The following is a 20,756-nucleotide window of genomic DNA, read 5'->3' on the forward strand; positions in this document are numbered from 1 at the left end:
GTTGGGATGAGGTGGAGGGAGTCCTGCAGTAAGATGAGACCTCATCATACGTGAGTTCATAGCCTCATCCCTGAGTGGGATTTTCCAAACCAAGACACTTCTGAGAGCAGAACGGAGCTCCACGGATGTTTCCACCAGGACAACAGGCATAAATCAGGATGTCCCAGGTGGGAGGGTATATACTGGAACTTCTTGATATGAAACCCGCCAGATGACCTGGAAAATACACAGACTGGGACAAGTTGACTTGAGTCTTTTGGGACAAAGACGTGGGGTACGAGAGGAGGAAACATGCACACAGAGAAGGCTGCAATCAGTCAAGGGTGCAGAGGTGTTACACAAAATCACTCTTCAGGGAACCGGGCCTCCAGCCCACGCCCTGGCAGCTCCCCTTCTCCTCTGAATTTACTGTCCCTTCTCTAGAACTCCTAAGCCTGACCCCGCTCCCTGGCCCTCCCAGCCCACGATTCCCCTGACCCCACTCCCTTTCCCAGAACTCAGTCGTCTGAGCCCCCAGCCTGCGGTTCTGTCCTAGGCCTCAGCCTTTCCTGCCTTCGACTGAAACAGCAGCATCTTCTAAGCCCTGGGGGCTTCCCCAGGCCCCAGCCCCGGCCTAGAACCCGCCCGCCGCCTGCCACGCTGCCACTGCCGCTTCCTCTATAAAGGGACCCAGGCGTCCGGGCCAAGGGGCCCCCGCACAGCAGGTGAGACTCTCCCAGCCCATCTCCTCGGGCTGCTGGGGCGGTGGACTCCTTCCCCGGGGGTGTTCAGTCCCTCCTCTCACACCCCAGCCCCTCCTGCACCTGCAGCTAGGGCCAGGGCCTTGGTGGGGCTGGTTTTGGTTGGTTCCCCTCTCTCTGACTCCATCTGTCAGTCTCTTTCTCTCTGTCTGTGTCTCAGGTCCTGAGCTCTTTCTGTTCCCCTCCTATCTGTCTCTCTGTCTCCCCCTGCTCACCTCGGGGTTTCCCTGATTGCATCTCGTCCCCTTCTCTGTCTGTCACGCCGTGGGTCTCTCAGGGTGGCTGTCTCCACCGGCAGGAGGCCCGTCTTCCTCATTGCGCCCCGCCCCGCTCACTGTCTCTCTCCCTGCAGGTTCTCCCCATGACACCACCTGGACGTCTCTGCCTCCTGAGGGTGTGCAGCACCCCATCCCTCCTCCTCCTCCTGGGGCTGCTGCTGGCCCTGCCGCCGGAGGCCCAGGTGAGGCAGCAGGACCAGGGGGCGCCGTTGAGGGCGGCCCAGCCCAACCCTGGGCCTTAAAGCCTGTCTGACTCTCTCCTCCCCTAGGGGCTCCGTGGCGTTGGCCTCACACCCTCAGCTGCAGAGCCTGCCCATCAGCAACTCCCGAAGCCCTTCACCCGTGGCACCCTCAAACCCGCCGCTCACCTTGTTGGTAAACATCCACCCGCCCTCCCGACAAGTAGCCCCCAGCCCTCCTCCTGCCCCTTTCAGAGACCCAATATCCACCCCCACCAGCTCACCCCTCTCCCACTCCCTCTGTCCTCCCAGCCATCCCCGGGAACTCAGTCCAGCACCTGTTGCCTCAGGGACTGAGACCACTGACCCCCAAGTCCTTGAGCATCATCCCCTCTGGCTCTTCCCAGGAGACCCCAGCACCCAGGACTCGCTGCGCTGGAGGGCAAACACGGACCGCGCCTTCCTCCGCCACGGCTTCTCTCTCAGCAACAACTCCCTCCTGGTCCCCACCAGTGGCCTGTACTTCGTCTACTCCCAAGTGGTCTTCTCTGGGAAAGGCTGCTTCCCCAGGGCCACCCCCACTCCTCTCTACCTGGCCCATGAGGTCCAGCTCTTCTCCCCCCAGTATCCCTTCCATGTGCCTCTCCTCAGCGCTCAGAAGTCCGTGTGCCCAGGGCCACAGGGGCCGTGGGTGCGCTCGGTGTACCAGGGGGCTGTATTCCTGCTCACCCGGGGAGACCAGCTATCCACTCACACAGACGGCATCTCCCACCTGCTCCTCAGCCCCAGTAGTGTCTTCTTTGGAGCCTTCGCTCTGTAGAAACATCCAGAAAGAAACAAATAGGCTTCAAGGCCTTCTCCCCATTTTGCCTCCATTCTGACCACTTCAGGGGTCACCGCACCTCTCCTTTGACCATTCCAACAGTCTTGAGTCTTCTCCCCGCCCGGATCTCAGCACCTGGAGCTTCCAAAGAAGGAATTCTAGGCACACCAGGGGACCAGACCTCCCTGGACCACCCCAGATGCTCAGCCGAGGACTTCAAACCTGCCTCGAAATGCCCGCCCAGATCCCTTCCTTGGCCCTGCCCATCTAGGGGGCCTCGTCCTGGACATGGAGAGGGGAGCTGACACATGAGGGAGCTTGGGTGGATGACTAAAGGCAGGGAGGGGGGGCTTATTTATGAAGGGAAAACAATTAAATTATTTATTTATGGAGCATGGAGAGAAGGGAATAATAGCGAGACATCAGAAGAAAGAGCTAATACACCCAAGAGATGACAAGTGAGAGGGCGTGGGCATAAGGATGACCCAGTGGGAGAGAGAAAGCATGGCTCTGAGGGACCAAGGGGTTCTGGAAGGAAGTGAAAAGCTCTTAAGAGCCAGCCGCTGCTTACTAGACACCCCAAAAGGAGATGTCTGACCCTCAATGAAGCCAAATAAACTTTTTTTCTGAAATGCTGTCTGCCTGTATGTCTACTGGGGAGGGGAGAATTCCCCAGATGTTTCTGAGGAATGGAGGGAGGACAGGAATCAGAGCGGCCTGAGGGGCTCTGGGGAAACGCTGTGGGCTCGCGGGGTGGGGCAGCCAGCTCGCTGCAGGGGAACCAGAGGATAAGCTGAGAAGACAGAGGCAGGTCCAAGGTCTGGAGAAGCGGGGGTCAGGGTCCCCCTGAGGAATGGGGGTTACAGGAGGCTCCTAAGGAGCACTGACAACACTAAAGAGAGTTCAGGAGGATTGGGGGGAGCATGGGGCCCCCCTGGAAGACATGGCCATGCCAGGGCCCCGAGAAATGGGACAACCTCCAAGGCTGGGGGCTGGAGAACACCAGGGGCATTTCAGGAGACCTGGCCACACACATGGGGGCTCTCAAGGGCAGTGCTGTCTCCAGGAAACGAGGGAGCAGGGATTCTTTGGGGATACATGGCCACCCACAAGGACTCTGAAGGGGGAGGGCTCCGTGCAAAAGTTGGGGAGTCACATTCCCTTGGAAACCAAGACTGAAACCAGCCTCAGAGGTTCAGTGAGTCCCTGGTCAGAGTGAAAGGAGAAGCCCAGCCGTGCTGGAGTTCATGAATTCCCAGCGTTACTTTCAGCCCCTGGGGCTGTCCCAGGCTTGGACCTGCCATCCGCCCCCAGTTCTTGCAGAGCCTCAAGCTTCCCTTTCTCCAGCTCCTCTCACCCCCCAGGGCCCCAAACACACATCTCAGGACCCAGCACAGCTTCCTCTGAGTTTTCTCTCCATGAAGGACTCAGCTTTATAAAGCCCCTCCCATTTCTAATTCTGCCCCTACATGAGTCCTGTCTGGAAATCAGAAGGAACAGACCACAGAACTCACTCCCACCCCCAAAGAAATGGAAACAGTGGGAGCTGGGGGGCAGAGGGGAAATGGGTCCAGCCCTCAGGGTCCCATATTTACAGCAGTAACTGGCCTAGCGAAGCCCACTCAGAATCCGAGTGGGGAGTGTAGGAAGTATCCCTGATGCCTGGGTGTCCCCAACTTTCCAAACCCCCGCCTCCGCTATGGAGAAGAAACCGAGACAGAAGGTGTAGGGCCCGCTACCGCTTCCTCCAGATGAGCTCATGGGTTTCTCCACCAAGGAAGTTTTCCGCTGGTTGAATGAGAGCCTTTCCCCGCCCTCTTCTCACCCGACAGCGTATAAATGCAGCTGTTTACACACCCAGCCAACAGAAGCTCCCAGAGCGGGGACACCAGGGGACCAGCCAAGAGAGAGACAAGCAGCTGCAGAACCCCCTGGAGATAACCTCCCAGACAACACACCCCCGAGAGACAGCCAGGCAACTTGCTCTCTCATACACCCTGCCACAAGGCTCTCCTGTCTCCCGTCTGGACTTGGATCCTTCTGAAAAAGACACCATGAGCACCAAAAGCATGATCCGGGATGTGGAGCTGGCGGAGGAGGTGCTCTCCAAGAAAGCAGGGGGCCCCCAGGGCTCCAGAAGTTGCTGGTGCCTCAGCCTCTTCTCCTTCCTCCTGGTTGCAGGAGCCACCACGCTCTTCTGCCTGCTGCACTTCGGGGTAATCGGCCCCCAGAGGGAAGAGGTGAGTCTCTGGCCAGCCTTGGCTCATTCTCCCACCCAGAGAGAAATGAGAGAGAAAGAGGGTGAGAGATGGGGTGGGGAAAGTGGTGTGCTAATGGGGAAGAATGGGGAGGAAAGTAGTGGAGAAAGATGGGGAGGCAGGAGGAGACATGGAGAAAGTGGAGGGAGAAAGGGAGAAGGACAGAGAAATAAGACACTTGGCACGTGGGGGATGCCCTCTAAATATTTGTTGGACGAATGAGTAAGCAGACATACAGACATAAAGAGAGATGTGTAGACAGATAAAGGGTGTGAGTGGAAAGATGGAGATTCAAAACAAGTGATCTGGATGAAGATGACGAGACAGAAAGAAATACAGACAATATGAAAGAGAGATAAGGAAAGATGAAGCTAAGCGTGTCTGGCACGTGGAAGGAACTCAGTGAAAGAGCTGTTAAATGGATGAATGAATGAAAAAAATGTATGAATGGAGAGAGAAGACAAGACCCATCTGGGCAGAGAGTACAAGCTAGAGAAGCAGCCAGCAGTTTCTCCTTCGGGGTGACTTGCTCTAACACTCATCCTCCTTTTTCTCCCCAGCAGTCCCCAACTGGCCCCTCCTTCAACAGGCCTCTGGTTCAGACACTCAGTAAGTGTCTCCACAACCTCTTTTCTAATTCTGGACTTGGAGGGTGGGTGTGGGTGGGGTTCAGTCCAGGGATGGAAGCAGTAGGGGAAATTAAGGGTTTGGGATCGGGGGGGCGGGGGGGAGAAGGAATGGAGGTTAAAGTATGGGATATTTTCTGGGAAGCTTACCTTTTCCTTTCCTCTTTCCTCCTCAGGGTCATCTTCTCAAGCCTCAAGTAACAAGCCGGTAGCCCACGTTGTAGGTAAGAGTTCCGAGGATGTATCTGGGGCATGAAGAAGCAGAGAGACAGGGCGGGGTAGGATTGGGGGGCTGAATCCAGACTGAGACAGTGTGAGAAGGATTCACGAGCTCAAGGGGAGGGTGGAGGATACTTAGAACTTGAGGGGGATACTCAGAACCTCATGGCCAGATGGGATGTGGGAACACAGACAGAGGGGACAGGAACCGGATGTGGGGGGTGGGCAGAACTCGAGCGAGGGCCAGGATGTGGAGAGTAGAACTGACAGGGTCGCACTGACTCACCCCTCCCTGTTCTTCCCCCTCCCTCCAGCCAACATCAGCGCTCCGGGGCAGCTCCGGTGGGGGGACTCGTATGCCAATGCCCTCATGGCCAACGGCGTGGAGCTGAAAGACAACCAGCTGGTGGTGCCCACTGACGGGCTTTACCTCATCTACTCGCAGGTCCTCTTCAGGGGCCACGGCTGCCCTTCCACCCCCTTGTTCCTCACCCACACCATCAGCCGCATTGCAGTCTCCTACCAGACCAAGGTCAACATCCTCTCTGCCATCAAGAGCCCTTGCCACAGGGAGACCCCAGAGGGGGCTGAGGCCAAGCCCTGGTACGAACCCATCTACCAGGGAGGGGTCTTCCAGCTGGAGAAGGGAGATCGCCTCAGTGCTGAGATCAACCTGCCGGAATACCTGGACTATGCCGAGTCTGGGCAGGTCTACTTTGGGATCATCGCCCTGTGAGGGCGCAGGACATGCATCCTCTCCCACCTCCGTTACCTTATTATTTACTCCTTCAGACCCTCCTCATCCCCTTCTGGTTTAGAAAGGGAATTAGGGGCTCAGGGCTGGGCTCCAAGCGTCCAACTTTAAACAACAGCTGCACTTAGAAATTAGGGATGTAGGGAAGTGAGGCCTGGACAACGGGCCACCAACCACCATCAAGGACTGGAACTGGAGCTTCCAGAACTCCCTCGGGTCCACAAGTTTGGGTTCCCGGATGCAACCTGGGACACCCAGAATGTGAGGGCCAGGGCTCTTACCGGAACACTTCACAACGTTCCTTGAGAAGATCTCACCTAGAACTTGACATGGGTGGGCTTCAACTCTCCCTTCCTGCCAATGTTTCCAGATTCCCCTGAGGTGGGAAGCCCAGCCCCAGCCCCACTGGGCCAACTCCCTCTGTTTATGTTTGCACTTATGATTATTTATTATTTATTTATTATTTATTTATTTACTAATGAATGTATTTATTCAGGAGGTCAAGGTGTCCTGGGAGACACAAACTAAGGGCTGCCTTGGCTCAGATGTGTTTTCTGTGAAAACGGAGCTGAACTGCAGGTTGCTCCCACCATGCCTCCTGGCCTTTGTGCCTCCTTTTGCTTATGTTTTTTAAAAAATATTTATGTGATCAAGTTGTCTAAATGATGCTGATTTGGTGACTGATTCGTCGCTACATCACTGAACCTCCGCTCCCCAGGGGAGTCATGCCTGTAACCGCCCTACTGGTCAGTGGCGAGAAATAAAGTGTCCTGAGAAAAGAAACATGCCTCTATCTGGAAATTAATTCTGCATGGGCTTCTTCTTGGGGGTGAAGTGAAGTGAAGTGAATTCGCTCAGTCGTGCCTGACTCTTTGCGACCCCATGGACAGTAGCCTGCACCAAGCTCCTCCATCCGTGGGATTTTCTAGGCAACAGTACTGGAGTGGCTTGCTGTTTCCTTCTCCAGGGAATCTTCCTGATCCAGGGATCGAACCCAGGGCTCCCGCATTGTAGACAGACGCTTTACCATCTGAGCCACCAGGGATGTCCTCTTGGGGGTGAGAGGCTGCTAAGTGAAGTTCTTCTCCACAGGGCTTAAGATCCCTGGACCTTACTCCTTGGACTTCTGGGGCTCAAGAGACCCTACCTAAGACAAAGCCCAGCTGAATATGCCCCTACCCCAAGAAAGGAACTTGAACTTAATTACCTCTCCCTCAGGACATGGGAATTTCCAACTCTGGGAATTCCTATCCAGGCGGGGCAAATCCTGCTCAGGTGAGATTTCCGGCTGTTGTGGCCTGAGAGAAAGAGCCGGGGAGCGGCCAAATTCTCAGGTACCTGAATCACAGCCAAGGGACTTTCAGACAGTTGGGCAACTGGGCTCTTGAAGCTCCTGCTCCCGGCCCTCCCTCTGCCAATCCAGTCCTAACTGTGCAACTGAACTGGACCTCGGTCTACCAAAGGTTCAGTATCAGTCACCGAACCTCATCTATCAAAGAGAAGTAGGGACCCCCACCACACGTGGGGCCACACGAGGAACATGAACAAAAGACCTAAACGACACCGGAGCGCCTCACGGAGGGCTCTGTGCATTCTGGCTTTCTCCCTTTGTCCAGGCCCCAGTCTTCTACCCGCTTCCATCTCTCAGTGGATGGAAGTGAAGAGGAGGAAGAAGATTAAAAAACAAAGAAAGAAACAAAAACAAAGAATAAGATGTAGGTGAAGGACCACCCTGCTCCCCCCATGCCAGCTTGGTCTCCCTGATTTTTGGTGAATGATGAGAAGGACATGAGATGGCTGAAGTGGAAAGAGAAATGCATTCTGCCCCTCCAGGAAGCCTCTTCCGGACACAGAGTCAAAGACAAATATGGAGTCAGAAATAAAGACTCAGAGAGTGGGACCCCTTGCTGGGCTTTCCTTCTTGCTAGGGTTGCCAGGCAAGGAGAAAACCCACGCAGTGTGTCGCAGAGGTGGGGTGACCCACTGGGGTAACCTAGATAGAGCCTTGGCTCCTCCTCCATCTCCTCCAGCCCCAGGCTGAAAGTCAGTCATGGAGCGAGGGGCCTGGTGTTGCTCACCCTGAGGCCCCCACACTTGCCCATTCATGGAAAAGGAACCTGAAGTGTGAATGAGTGGTGAGGATGTGCCATCTCTCCCTGGACAGGGCCAGGTGGCATCAGTTTTTCTTCCTCTCCCTCCTCTCCAGGTTCTCCCTGGTGTCCTCAGGCACCACTCCCCACCCCCTGCCCCCCGCAGGCCCCGCATCTCCCTTTCTCCATCACCCTCCCAACTCTCTCCTTCAGCCTCCTCCCTTTACCTCATCCTTCACCACCACCCACGCACCCACTCCTGCTCCCCCAGCTGTGGCTCTTGACTGTGGCTAACTGGGCCGCTAGCAGAGAAGTGCCGATCTCCTCAGTGCTTCACTATCAGCCCTATTCAGGTTTACTCTGCCGACTGGGCCATTCTGAGTGGTGCTTGCCTTCCCCTGCAATGACCCCACCACTACTGGGATGGACCCAAGAGAAAAGAGTGCAGTGCTGAGTCTGGGGGGACCATGTGGCCTTGAGAATCAGGGTGCTGGGAGATGCTTTGGCATTTGTGGAGGGCCCTTTCCTCCAAATGGGCTAATGTCGGGGAAAAGTCATTCAGAGGCCAGGGTGGGTGGGACCCACTGATTCCCCACCCCAGGGAACAGAGGCCATGCCAAGTACTATGAATTGTTTCAAGCAATCAGAAAAATAAGGAGAATATTTAACCCACACTTGTGTACCTACCCTGAATGAAGACACCTTAGCATCTCTGCGTTTGTATTGGCAACATTGAAGTTTACATTCTTTATTTTCATCCGGCTCAAAAATCAGTTTCCAAACAGTCATCTACATTTTCCCCACAGCCATGGGGTCCCCGGTGTCTGGGTCCCCAGTAACTGGGCTGCATCATTCACATACTCTCATCAGGCAGTAGCTGTTCTTAGGGATGCAGCTAGCCCTCACCCCACCATCACCGCCCCGAAGAAGGTCTTTCCCCTCCTGTAGTCCACCATGTCGGGGTGACTGATATTGACGTACACCCTCTCGCCCCTCCGGAGCTGCACCAGGCCACCGAACCCCACGCTCGTGTACCAGAGGGGCCCATAGTCGTGCCTCCTGGCGGGGTCCGAGACAGGTGTCACGGTCTCCGCGCCCTCCAGCAGCAGCTCGGGGGTCCCTGATCCATAGGCGCCCCCCGCCCGGTACAGCCGGCTGAGCAGCGTGACCGAGCGGTCCAGGGGCTCCACGGCGGGAGGCGGCGCCCGGCCCCGGTAGCCGACGTGACAGTAGAGGTAGTAGAGGCCGTCCTGCGGGAGGGCCAGCCCTTCCGCACCCGAGAACAGCGTCCCGCTGCTCAGAAACGCCTCTTCTTTCTTCGCCTCCCAGCCTAGCCCCTGCCCCGTGGTCCAAGCGCCTGCAGAGAAACGGGCCCGTCGGCTCTCTCGGAAATCAGATCCTGAAAGGAGTGATCCAGGCCGGGGGCTTCTGGGAGGGTGGGTATGGGGGACACTGGGGGCTTTTAACCCGCTGCAGGAGCCCAGCTGGGTAGGGGAGCGGGCTGATGGCGCTCTCCTGCAATGAGTACGAGTTGGGATTGAGGGCACCTGGGTGTGCGGTGCCGAATGCTGAGGTGGGGCGATCCAGGCCGGGTTTTCCCTCCTCCCGGGAGTGGGGCGGGGAAGCAACAGGCTAGGATGCTGGTGGAGCGGAAGGGTGGGCGAGATAGCTGCAGTCAAGTGGGTGGGCAACGGAGCACCGCAATGACAGAGCAAAGGGACTCTAACCGTGGGTGAGCAGAACTGGCACCCCTGGACCCTTCAGGACGGTGAGGTCCTTACCAATGAGATGGGGTCCTTATCAGTGAGATGGGATCCTTACCAATGAGATGGGCAGCTGGGAGCCTAGGGCTGAGATCAGTTTCTGAGTCCTCCTCGGGCAGCTCCCCGGACTCTGGAATGGGTAGGAAGAGTCCACAGTTGGGGGCAGGGCGGCCACTCACGCATGGTCACCCCCAGAGGACAAGGTGCCAGGGCCCAGGGATGGGGCATCTGGATTCCTGGAGGAAGAGAGTATCTGGGGATGCAGATGGTTGGGAGCTGGGAGTCCCTGAGGGGCAGAGCCAGGGGAGGGAGGGTAAAATGGTGGGCTCTTACCAAATCGCTGATGGGCAGGTGCCTGGGCGCCTGGGTCAGCCGTCCCTGTTACCTGAGAGGGTGGGGTCACAGCGCCCAGATTTCCCTCTTAACTGATGCCAACCACCAGCCCTCCCATTCCCAGCACAGATCCAAGCTCCAGACTTGGGGTTTCTCCCACCAGCCCCAGCCTCCACACACACCTCCCTGGAATGGAGAGCAAGCGAGGTGGCTGTACTTGAGCAGAGAGACAGAGGCCCTAGTATGTCTTGGGAGGAGGAGAAGAGACATACAGATGACCAGGAAGGGGCTTGGTGACACCGGGACACAATAGCATCACAGGAACATGAAAAGAGGACCAGCAAAGAGACAGACAAGACATCCCCACACGGGGGACAGCCAAGCCAGCTGAGCAGGATAAGGCAAAGGGCATAGCCAGAGGTGAGTGAGCACTGGCAATAGCCGGCCCGTGGAGGGTTTATTGTAGCCACTCACCAATCCTCCCTGCTCCTGGGGCACCAAGGCCAGCACAGCCACAACAGTGATGGGCACGGCCAGCAGGAGGGTCACCAGGGAAGTGACTCCTGCCACAGCCAGCAGCAGGCATCCTTTCCTCTGGGGCCTCCTACCCCGGCCCTCCAGCCCCCGTTCCCCCATGGAGACTGAGCTAGGGCCCGGGCAGGGGGGCTTTCATACCTCAGGGGTGGGGCCACCCTCTCCCCAAAGACCCATACACCTGGCTGGGACTTTCCGCACACCCCTCACCCTGCTTCCTGTTTACCCAGAGCTGGGGTGAGGCAGCTGGATGCCTGGGTTCTCTGAACTGGGGAAGGAGTCGGAGGTGAAGAGACAGGCTTTCAGGGTAGAGCTGGAGGGGGACTGAGAGATCTTCTGACTCAGTGGGAAGGAAAACTGACTGAGGCCCTGGGAGGGAAGCTGGCTTGCTGTAAGTCGGGCAGCTACAGTGAGAACACACAGATTGCTCCAGATTGCCAGTGGGGTCTGCGATCTTCTGTACCCCAGAGGTGGGTGCTGAGGGGAAAGGTGCATCCACACCCCTGAGACCAAGGGCAAGAACTGGAGTCTTCAGGGATGGGTGTCTGGGTCCCTAAGGAGAACTTGTCCCCATGCTGGACTGACCTCCTCTTCCCATTCCCTTGCTCCCTCCAACCCCCCAGACCTGGGTGAGAAAGACAGAGTTAAGCCAGTCCATGGTAATGGCAGCTGAAGAGGTCCTCAGCCTCACCACAGACTCTTAACTCACTGATGAGGGATGGGAATAGAGCATCACTTTCCTTGTTACGCAGTGTAGACAGGAGCGCGATGAGCACCCACCCACAAAGAGCTTTGCAGCCTAGGATGAGCTGCATGCTGACTAAGTGTTAAGTGAAGAAAGGACAGAAGAATGAATGAGTAAGCAAAAGAAAGCAGTAAGGACAAAATGAATGGTGTAGGAGACAGAGCAGTAGGAGATGAAGGGAAGAAAGACCAGGTCAAGGGAGTTGGAAGTGGTCCCAGATAATTTCCCTTTCTTGATATCTCTGTGGGTTCCATTCAGTTCAGTTCAGTCACTCAGTCATGTCCAGCTCTTTGCAGCCCTGTGGACTGCAGCATGCCAGGCTTCCCTGTCCATCACCAACTTCTGGAGCTTGCTCAAACTCATGTCCAATGAGTCGGTGATGCCATCCAACCATCTCATTCTCTGTCATCTCCTTCTTCTGCCTTCAATCTTTCCCAGCATCAGGATCTTTTCCAAGGAGTCAGTTCTTCACATCAGCTTCAGCATCAGTCCTTCCAATGAATATTCAGGACTGATTTCCTTTAGGATGGACTGGTTGGATCTCCTTGCAGTCCAAGGGACTCTCAAGAGTCTTCTCCAACACCACAGTTCAAAAGCATCAATTCTTTGGCACTCAGCTTTCTTTATGGTCCAACTCTCACATCCATACATGACTACTGGAAAAACCATAGCTTTGACTAGACTGACCTTTGTCAGCAAAAGTCCTCTGTGTGTTCAGATAATAATAATAATAACATAGCTTATATATATATATATATATATATATATGTATCATTTGGTATGTGCCTGTCACTGATCTACACACTTTATATACAAGAATGCTTTTTCGGGGGGAAACACGATGCACAACATACAGGATCCTAGTTCCCCAACCAGAGATGGAACCCGTGCACCCTGCAATGGAAGCACGACTTCTTAACCACTGGACTGCTAGGGAAGTCCTATATAATAATGCTTTTAATCCTGATAAACACTCTAAGAGGAAACTGAGGCACAGAGAGGTTAAATAACTTCTATAAGGTCACACAGGAGTGGCAGAGTCAGGATTTGAACCCAGGTAGTCTGGCTCTATACCGTTAACCACAAGACAGTTTAAAAACTGAGTGCTGACTTCAGATTTGTCCATTTCAGGGTATGTAAATCTTGCCTTCCTCACCAACCCCCTAAAAAAGAAATGGGGAAACAAATACTGAACTCGAGTCAATGATAAGCATAGTAAAGGGTTTAGAGGTAAAATGTACTGATGTCTGAAACTTTGAAAAACATCAAAAAATGAGATGGATTGATAGATATGTGATAGAGCAAATATATGGAAGAATATTAATTGTAGAATCTAGATGGTAGAAACAGGTTCATTGCATAGTTCCTTCACATTTTTTCTGTTTGAACATTTTAATAATAAAACATTAAAAAAAAATATTGGCCTACTGTCCTGCATGGGGAACACTGTGGATGGGGGGAGGGAAAGAAGTAGCAGAAAGTTTCTGAATTTGGAGATGGAAATGCAAATGCTTATGGGCCCAGGCACCACGTGAGCTCCCCCGTCTTCACCTTCCTCAAGGACGAGGTGTGCCATCCTCCAGCATCCATCTCCTTCTCCTTCATCCAGGTCTCTGTCCAGAAGGCCTTCGACTACTTTCCTTACTTACTTTTGCGCTCAACATCAGAACGCTGCTCCCTGCAGGAAATCCACCTGGGTTGCCTACACCTGCTTTCCCAGCACCAGCTTGTCGTCAACTTTCTGTCTTAGGTCTACCAGCAGTGCTCATGTGGATCTAGTCTGGCTGTCTCTGACTCTCCTGTTGTTCATCCGTCAGTCAAGTGCCCTGTTAGATTCAGCTCCAGAATACCAGGAGAGTTACCCAAATCCACCAGCACTCCCAGTTTGTCTTGGGAGCTGGGGGTGTATGTCCACACATACCAGGATCATGGCTCTCAGGGACCCAGTATAACTGGGGAAAGTGAATCAGGGCAGGCATCTAGAAAGTACATGATCACTGACGACTTGCAGGATCAATAGGAAGGGGATGACAGGCTGAGTTACAGTCCTGGGAGTCTGAAAGGAAAAGACGTTGTAACCCCAACCCTCAGAGCCTAACTTCCTCTCCCAATCATGCTGGGGAGGAACCCAGGCTGGGGGAGAAGTTAAACCAGGGGAGGGGCAGGAATGTCTGAGGCGGCAACACCACTCCAGGGCGGCAACACCACTCCAGGGCAGCTCCGGCCAGTCTGCAATCCGTTCATCCGCAGGCCACAGGCTCTGGGTAAGCTGGGACCCTCCGGGTGGAAACTCAAGGAGAGGACAGTCATACCCCAGAGTGAGGTGAGTCTAAGATAAGGGAAGGGAAAATACAGTTTTGAGGTTCCCTGGGCCCTGGAGGACTTCTCTGTCCAGCCTCTGTCTTTGCTCCTCGAAGTGTAAACCATCCTCTTCTGCCCCCGCTTCCCAGCATGGCCTCCTCAGGCCCTCCTCTCCACCTGTGTTTCTGCTCCGCACCCGCCACCCCTACACATCCCAGGAATCCTCTTGAAACCAGGTCGGTCTCAGTTTCCACACACTGGTCAGTGCATCTGGCTCTGGGTGAAGTCAGCAGCCCCCTCTTTGCCCTCAAACAGGAACCAGTGGTTGTAAGACAGGAAGTGCCTTAGGGGAAGTTATGGGCCCCAGACACTTCTCCATGCCCCACTTTAGCCCCAGCAATATCTGCTCAAGGGGAGCAGCTCTCCACACCAGCCAAGCTGGGGCCCCCCTTTGCCTGAGTTGCTCTGCCAGGTGGTGCTGGACACCGCCCTCCCTATTTTTCTGCCAGGCCTCAGCTCCTCCCTCAGCCCCCTCATCAGAACCTAGAGCTACCTGATGCTGGAAAGTCTTCTATGAGCCAGCTTGTCAGCTTAGGGTAGGGGAAAGGTGGTAGGCTCTGGAGCTGGACAGAGCTGGCCTTGAACCCCAGCTCTGCCTCTTCTGGGCTGGATGTCCTTGTCAAGATCCAGCCTCGAGTCTCAGGTCCTTCACCCGGGAATGGGCACCATAGTACCCTATATTGTTATGCGGATTAGCAGTGACAAACAGAAAGTGCCCCGTTCAGGGTTAATACAGAGCTAAGGCTCCTCGGCTTGGGAAACTATTGTAACAGAGACACCCGAGTTTACGGATGAGGAACTTGGGGCACGTGATTCACCCCAGGCCATTTAGCCTGGAAGAGCTGTGTGAGGTTTCCCAACCTACAGGCTAGTCTTCAGTCCTGAAAGCATGGGGGAAATGGCAAGGTAACCCTCTGCAAGGGGCGGGGTGGGGGTGGGGTGCACAAGGAGCAGTGGGTAAAAAGTGGCGTGTGCGGTTCGTGGGTAGGTGGCCAGGGCCTCTTGGGACCAACCAGTGCTGGGGGGCAACAGACCTCATGGGGAGGCCCAGAGATGGCAGGGGTGGCAGTGGTAAGCTTCTGGAGGATGAATGGTCTTGGGAGCGAGTGAGGTAACTGGTGAGGGATGGCCACCTATGGTAAGAAGTGAGTCAACACAGTCTGGGGTGAAAAATCTCTGGGAGAATTTTTTTTGTCTCTAAAGCTATTAGAGGGAGAAGCTGAGATTCACAACAGACGAGGGGGATGGAGTGAAGTGAAGCGAAAAAAGGTCCCTCTAATATTTACCCCTTTTCCCTGCAGGAACGTCGTGGGGAAAAATGGATTATTATTACCTATCTGGGGGCTTAGGGCTGGGGGTGCTCCTTCTGCTTGTGGTCGTTCTGTCCATCTGCCTGTGTCGGCTCCACAGGAGAGGTGAGCCCCACCCGCACCTCCCTTATGCCCCCTCTGTGAGGAAGGAGGCAGAAGTCAGATGGAGCAGGGCGGAGAGAGTCCAGAGAGAGAGGCCGTGGCTTTGGCCGTGGGAACCCCAGGGAGGTTGGCAAGTGAGGAAACACCTGGTGGGGGTGGGGAGAGTGAGTGAGCAGGGCTGGGAGGTGGCACCAGGGGGGCGGGGGCGCGACCAAGCTGAGCTTCTTCTTTCCTTCCAGTGAGGAGGCTGGAGAGAAGCTGGGTGAGTCTGGGGGCAGGGGAGAGGGTGATGGGGCAACAAGACGGGGTCGAGTTGGGGGAGCAAAAGGCAGAAACAGCAGAATGAGGGAGACAGGAAACAAGAGAAACAGAAAGAGGGAAGTAAGGGATGAGAAAAAGAGAGGAAAGAAAGGTGTGGAGATGGAAAGAGGGAATAAGACAAAGGAGAGAGCGGGGAAGAAATGAGGGAGATTGGAGATGAGTGAGGCAGAGAAGTCAGAGGGAGAATGAGAGACACAGGGAAAATGAGAGAAACCAAGAGAAAAAGGAAGAGAAGGAGATTAAGCGGGATGAAGTGGGAGAAAATGAGAGTGAGAGAGACGCGAAGAGGAAAGGACAAGACAGACTAAAAGAGAGATGAAGAGAGAGCTATGGATGAGCACAAAGAGAGGCAATGAGGTAAAAAAAAAAAAAGAAGTGGCAGTGGGGGCAGGGAGTGGCAGAACTTAGGGAGGGGGTGGACAGGGCAGGGAGGCTCCTGGGGACCCTGTCAGTGCCCTCTGCCCCAGGTCCAGGCCTCAAAACAGGAGCTCCACTACGCGTCCTTGCTGAGGCTGCCTGAACGGGAGGGACCTGACGTCCGAGAAAGGGAAGGCAACAAGGAGGACCCCAGCGGGGACTATGCCTGCATTGCCAAGAACAAACCCACCTGAATACCTGCAGATGCCCCTCCCCCAACCCACAGCCATCCTGTGGTTCATCCAGTAAAGACCATGGTCTTGCCACCCTCTGTGTCTCAGGCTTCTTCATCTATTTCAAGCCCCAGCTCCACAGGGCCAAGGTCAAAACCGAAATTAGTGGGACTTCCCTGGCTGTCCAGTGCTTAAGGCTCTGGACACTTCCACTGCAGGGAGCGCAGGTTCGATCCCTGGTCAGGGAACTAAGATCCCACCTGCCGAGTGGCCAAAAATAATAATAAAGTGGCCTTTCTTAAAAACAAAACAGAATCCTAAGTGATTTACCCTCCCACTCATTCTGGGATCAGGTAGGGGAATTCACTGGGTGAGGAAGGGTGTTTGGGGACCCAAGCTCCCCTGAAGCTCAGAGAAGAGTATTTGCCTGTGGGCCATTGACAAGTGGGACCAGTCATGTCAGAGACTCTGCTCTTCTCAGGACAAAAGGCCTTAGCCTCCTGGGCAGGAAGGAGAGGTGTGCTGAGTCCCAGGATGGTGGTGGGAGGGGGCAGGATTACTAGAATGCTCCCTCCTTGGGCCCTTCCAGGCCAGATTTAGTAGCAGGAGGTAAGAGTTGGGAGAATCCAGAATGAGACACATTGGAGCATCTGGAGATAGAGCAGGAAATACACAAGACTCATAAGAAGGATGATGGTGGGGTAGAGAGGAATTTATTAGGGTCTCTTGAAGAACTTGGGATCACTGGTGTCTGGAATCACTCATCAGAGGCCATCCAAGGAGTGACAGGGTGTTCCCTTGTGACAGTGGCCTGGAGGAGAGGCCACAGGAATTGCTCAGTGCTGCAGCCCTCCTCCTCTTTCTTGGTCTCTATGTCAGCCGGCTCCAGGCTTTTCACTTGCCCTCCCATCTCCACACCCATGTGTCCCGGCTCCAACACTCACATTTGCCCTGGTAATACATGCTGCTGCCCATAAACACTGAAAGAAAGCCGAAGGCATACAATCCAGCCCGAAGGAGGAGCACTGTGCCAGCCGCTAGCTGAGCAGATCCTGCATGTTGCGGTGGGGGGAAAAGGGGGAGAAGGGCTCAGGAGAGGAGGCCCTGGGTAGAAGTGTGCAGTGGCTTGGGGAGGGCAGCAGGCCTCGGGGAGGGACTCTCCAGTATCAGGGAGGGTGGGGCCTCCAGTCAAGGGAACATGGCTTTCTGGCACCTCACCTTCCTCCACCACCAGCAGGGTCCCATTCCCTGTTCCGACACCCAGGCCCAGCACCTCCACCCTGCACACGTAGACTCCCGTGTCACGGCCTCGGGTGTCCCAGATGTGCAGCTCAGCCTGGTGGTCACAGAGGAAGCGGGAAGAGGGGAGAGGGGCCAGGCGGCCCTGGAACTCAGCGGTCTCATTCCTCACCTCCATCCCTGGGGCCACTTTGTCCCGGTACCATGTGACAGAACCAATGGCCAAACTCCCTTGGCTGGCATTGAAGGAACAGGGCAGGAAGGCAGGGGACCCCTCCTGGGTACGGATTTCAGGGAGCTGGGACACCCAGAGAACACAAGATCCTGGGGGCAGAGAGAAGACCCAGAGGAGTGCCTTCCCAGTTACTCCAGAGAGAAAGACCTGACAGCTTGTGGTAGAATGTCCCCGCTGTACCCCACCCCCAGAGGGTTCCCAGGGACAAGCACTTTAGATGTCCCATTAAACCCTTTTTACCAATCTAATTGCTTATTAAATAGTTTTTCAAATTCTTTCTCATACCAACTCTCACCCTCTCCCATCATTCTCTAGCTCCGTCCACTAGTAACATTTTGCTGAAATTTAACTTGTCACAGTTAAAGTGAAGCTCATTAATGAATGTGGCTGCCTAGTTAACTAATATCATTAATTATATTATGCCAGGTATTATTTTAGTACTAATAGCATTCTGCACCATTACTACTGTTTTTTTTTTTGTTAAAGATCATTAAGCAAATCTCCAGGTGAAGCTGTGGCTATAATTGACAGGGATCCCTATTGAATTCATCTAAATTGATGAATTATATCAACTATTAAAATTCTTGATTAAATTCTCTAGTTAATGAAATTTACCACTCATTCTTTTGTTTCAGTGATTCTCAAGCTTGAGAGCTCATTGGAAACATCTGGAGTGTTTGTTAAACCAGGTTCCCAGGCCCCACTCCTGGAATATTTTATTCCGTGGTTTTGAATAAAATATTTGAATTTGCCCTAGGTCCCTGCTGATGCTGAAGCTGTAGGTCTGGAGTCCACACTGCATTTAGTTCATGAGTAGATCAGATAATTAAAATCAGTTTCATTAAGAAACTTAACAGCGTTAATTAAATTCCTAAACTCCTAATTATATCTAAACCCTAGATAATAAGCCTAGTTTAATAAGCTTATTAAACTCATCGAATTAAAACTGACCCCTTAAAAAAATCTGACCCCTTCCTTCAAGCCCTTTTTACTGGTTCTTTAGACTTTATCTTGTTAGGAAGGTGGCTGGGAAGAAAAAGGCTTCCCTGGTGGCTCAGATGGTTAAAAATCTGCCTGCAATGTGGGAGACTAATGTTCAATCCTCAGGTCGGGAAGACCCCCTGAAGAAGGGAATGGCAACCCTCTCCAGTATTCTTGCCTGGAGAATCCCATGGACAGACGAGCCTGGCGGGCTACAGTCCATGGAGTCGCGCAAAGAGCAGAACACAACTGAGCAACTAACTTTCACTGGGAAGAAAAGAGTTCTGGTGTGGAAGCTGGGGAATGACCCTCCCAGCGGGTGATATGGAGGGAACTGCAAACTGGAGGAGTATACTGGGTTTCAGCTTTACACAGGGACCCCCTGCTTTCAGCCCCCACCCAGTCTGCTTCCCCTATGTCCAACCTCCCCCATCATTCCTCCTCCCAGCCCCACACCCCTCAGGTTCCTGGGAGAAAGCCCTGTCACCTGGATGAATGGTGATAAAGATGAGCAACAGCATCCGGGCCATGTCGGAGGGTGTTCCTGTTGATGAGGGACACGAGCAGTGAGGTCTGGGTGAAGGAAAATGACCCACTACTTGTGACCAGGCCTTTGGTCACTGGAGGGGGGTGGGGAGCTTCCTATGACACACAGGACTCACACATCACTTACCAAGGACCTTAACTCCCGGGGACCTCAGGCATCGAACGCATCCCTCCCTGAGGAAAGAGGATGCTGCTGACGGTGATATCTGCATTGCTAGGAGGGGGGGGCAGAATGGGGGCGGTTGCATAAGTGTTTGAGGGGAAGGGTGTGGCTTAGAAGGCTGGTAATGCTTAGGTAGGTGGGTGGACGGGTGAGATCAGGATGTGGTTCCCCCATCTTCTAAGGTTCAAGAAGACTAACCCTTTACCAAGAATAAGCCTTCAAGAGCTTTTCTGAGCCCAGAGCTAACCCACTTCCCCTCCCCTTGGCTCAACAGCACCCAGGTCCACCCCCATTCATTCCCTCCCCTCAAGTTAGGGCCCTCTGCCAGGGCTGCTCAAGAAATTCTGTAAATGAGAGGATTAGCAGAAGTCAGCTGACTGGTGGCGGCAGTGAGTTGCCAGGGGCTTTGTCTAGAAGCTGTATTTGCACAGCAATCACCCTGTTTTGCTGGTAGCTCAGATGGTAAAGAGTCTGCCTGCAATGCAGGAGACCTGGGTTTGATCTCTGGGTCAGGAAGATCCCCTGGAGAAGGAAATGGCAACCCATTCCAGTATTCTTGCCGGGAAAATGACATGGATGGAGGAGCCTGGTGGGCAACACTCCATGGGGTCACAGAGAGTCGGACACAACTGAGCGACTAACACACGCACTGTTTCACTTAGGCTGTGTTGACTTGGGTAGAGCTGATGGAGAAGTTTGGATTCATTCAGATTCAAATCTCCATTAAAGGAATATACTTCTCAAAGAGGTCCATCTGACCAAGTGTGTTCTACACAGATTTAGGTAAAGTCACTCATCTTTATTATTTTATTGATTCGTTAGCTAACATTTCTTGAGAAATTACAAGGTGCCCCCACTATGGGAAATGCAGTTTTTACAGACACAAAGGAAAGGAGACACACTGTGGGACTTCCCTGGTGGTACAGTGGGTAGGAATCTGCCTGTCGATGCAGAGGACAAGGGTTCAATCCCTGGTCCGGGAAGGTCCCACCTGCTGCAGAGCAACTACTCTAGAGCCTCCTCACTGCAACTACTGAACCCAGGTGCTGCAGCAACTGAAGGCCACACGCCTGGACCCTGTGCTTTACAATGAGAGAAGCCACTTCAATGAGAAGTCTGCACACCGCAACCAGAGTAGCCTTTGCTCTCCACAAATAGAGAGAACCCTCGCACAGCAACAAAGACCCACACAGCCAAGATTACTTATTTTTAAAAAAGACAGTTTGTGTTACACATAGGTCCAAAGTTACACAGGGATTAGTACAAGTGTGCCACACACTTTTGTACATGTATAAGCCACCTACATGAGATAACACAACACACAGAAAAGAAAGATGACATATACGAATGCGGGGTGAAATCTGCCCAGCCCTCACCGCACATTTTCTCTGTGACTCCTTTTATAGCAGTCCATATCCTTTCTTTCTGACCAAGTTTCTTGCTGTTTCGCAGCACACTCACGGATCATGCCGTTCTCCATCTTCCACAGCAGTGATCTGGAGCTTTCTTTTTTTTTTTTGATAAGTTGTAATTTTATGGTTAAGAATGCTGACTTGGAGTCAGGCT

At 53.8% G+C, this 20,756-nt stretch overlaps 5 protein-coding genes across 5 annotated transcripts; 3 read left to right on the plus strand and 2 right to left on the minus strand.

The window, feature by feature from the left end:
* Window positions 1-1,101: 1,101 nt before the first annotated feature.
* On the plus strand, window positions 1,102-2,017 carry LTA (lymphotoxin alpha). Its single transcript, XM_052649748.1, has 3 exons — window positions 1,102-1,200; window positions 1,288-1,393; window positions 1,605-2,017. Exons 1-3 carry the CDS (start codon window positions 1,102-1,104, stop codon window positions 2,015-2,017), a joined length of 618 nt encoding a protein of 205 aa, XP_052505708.1.
* Window positions 2,018-4,074: 2,057 nt separating this feature from the next.
* On the plus strand, window positions 4,075-5,859 carry TNF (tumor necrosis factor). The gene is made up of 4 exons (XM_052649579.1): window positions 4,075-4,260; window positions 4,839-4,887; window positions 5,081-5,128; window positions 5,438-5,859. The coding sequence occupies exons 1-4, from the start codon at window positions 4,075-4,077 to the stop codon at window positions 5,857-5,859; spliced, it is 705 nt and encodes a 234-aa protein (XP_052505539.1).
* A 3,010-nt stretch (window positions 5,860-8,869) lies between these two features.
* LTB (lymphotoxin beta) lies at window positions 8,870-10,699 on the minus strand. The gene is made up of 4 exons (XM_052649736.1): window positions 10,538-10,699; window positions 10,064-10,115; window positions 9,789-9,860; window positions 8,870-9,324 (listed from the first exon to the last, which is right to left on the minus strand). Exons 1-4 carry the CDS (start codon window positions 10,697-10,699, stop codon window positions 8,870-8,872), a joined length of 741 nt encoding a protein of 246 aa, XP_052505696.1.
* Window positions 10,700-13,509: 2,810 nt separating this feature from the next.
* On the plus strand, window positions 13,510-16,119 carry LST1 (leukocyte specific transcript 1). The gene is made up of 4 exons (XM_052648195.1): window positions 13,510-13,606; window positions 15,005-15,118; window positions 15,355-15,377; window positions 15,904-16,119. The coding sequence occupies exons 1-4, from the start codon at window positions 13,510-13,512 to the stop codon at window positions 16,045-16,047; spliced, it is 378 nt and encodes a 125-aa protein (XP_052504155.1). The 3' UTR covers window positions 16,048-16,119.
* A 671-nt stretch (window positions 16,120-16,790) lies between these two features.
* NCR3 (natural cytotoxicity triggering receptor 3) lies at window positions 16,791-19,011 on the minus strand. The gene is made up of 4 exons (XM_052649680.1): window positions 18,969-19,011; window positions 17,245-17,589; window positions 16,971-17,078; window positions 16,791-16,837 (listed from the first exon to the last, which is right to left on the minus strand). Exons 1-4 carry the CDS (start codon window positions 19,009-19,011, stop codon window positions 16,791-16,793), a joined length of 543 nt encoding a protein of 180 aa, XP_052505640.1.
* Window positions 19,012-20,756: the final 1,745 nt, after the last annotated feature.

Source organism: Budorcas taxicolor, chromosome 11, assembly GCF_023091745.1.
Source record: "Budorcas taxicolor isolate Tak-1 chromosome 11, Takin1.1, whole genome shotgun sequence".
Taxonomy (NCBI): Eukaryota; Metazoa; Chordata; class Mammalia; order Artiodactyla; family Bovidae; genus Budorcas; species Budorcas taxicolor.

Excerpts from the sequence above, each read along its gene's own strand:
- LTA (XM_052649748.1), top strand. The coding sequence starts at position 1,102 with ATGACACCACCTGGACGTCTCTGCCTCCTGAGGGTGTGCAGCACCCCA. Across the intron at positions 1,201-1,287 it reads CCCTGCCGCCGGAGGCCCAG|GGGCTCCGTGGCGTTGGCCT; the intron begins GTGAGGCAGCAG and ends CTCCTCCCCTAG. Across the intron at positions 1,394-1,604 it reads ACCCGCCGCTCACCTTGTTG|GAGACCCCAGCACCCAGGAC; the intron begins GTAAACATCCAC and ends GGCTCTTCCCAG.
- TNF (XM_052649579.1), top strand. The coding sequence starts at position 4,075 with ATGAGCACCAAAAGCATGATCCGGGATGTGGAGCTGGCGGAGGAGGTG. Across the intron at positions 4,888-5,080 it reads GCCTCTGGTTCAGACACTCA|GGTCATCTTCTCAAGCCTCA; the intron begins GTAAGTGTCTCC and ends TTTCCTCCTCAG. Across the intron at positions 5,129-5,437 it reads GCCGGTAGCCCACGTTGTAG|CCAACATCAGCGCTCCGGGG; the intron begins GTAAGAGTTCCG and ends CCCTCCCTCCAG.
- LTB (XM_052649736.1), bottom strand. The coding sequence starts at position 10,699 with ATGGGGGAACGGGGGCTGGAGGGCCGGGGTAGGAGGCCCCAGAGGAAA. Across the intron at positions 10,116-10,537 it reads CCCAGGAGCAGGGAGGATTG|GTAACAGGGACGGCTGACCC; the intron begins GTGAGTGGCTAC and ends CCACCCTCTCAG. Across the intron at positions 9,861-10,063 it reads ACCTGCCCATCAGCGATTTG|AGTCCGGGGAGCTGCCCGAG; the intron begins GTAAGAGCCCAC and ends TACCCATTCCAG.
- LST1 (XM_052648195.1), top strand. The coding sequence starts at position 13,510 with ATGTCTGAGGCGGCAACACCACTCCAGGGCGGCAACACCACTCCAGGG. Across the intron at positions 13,607-15,004 it reads CCGCAGGCCACAGGCTCTGG|GAACGTCGTGGGGAAAAATG; the intron begins GTAAGCTGGGAC and ends TTTTCCCTGCAG. Across the intron at positions 15,119-15,354 it reads GTGTCGGCTCCACAGGAGAG|TGAGGAGGCTGGAGAGAAGC; the intron begins GTGAGCCCCACC and ends CTTTCCTTCCAG.
- NCR3 (XM_052649680.1), bottom strand. The coding sequence starts at position 19,011 with ATGGCCCGGATGCTGTTGCTCATCTTTATCACCATTCATCCAG. Across the intron at positions 17,590-18,968 it reads CTTTATCACCATTCATCCAG|GATCTTGTGTTCTCTGGGTG; the intron begins GTGACAGGGCTT and ends CTCTGCCCCCAG. Across the intron at positions 16,838-16,970 it reads CATGTATTACCAGGGCAAAT|GCCACTGTCACAAGGGAACA; the intron begins GTGAGTGTTGGA and ends CCTCTCCTCCAG.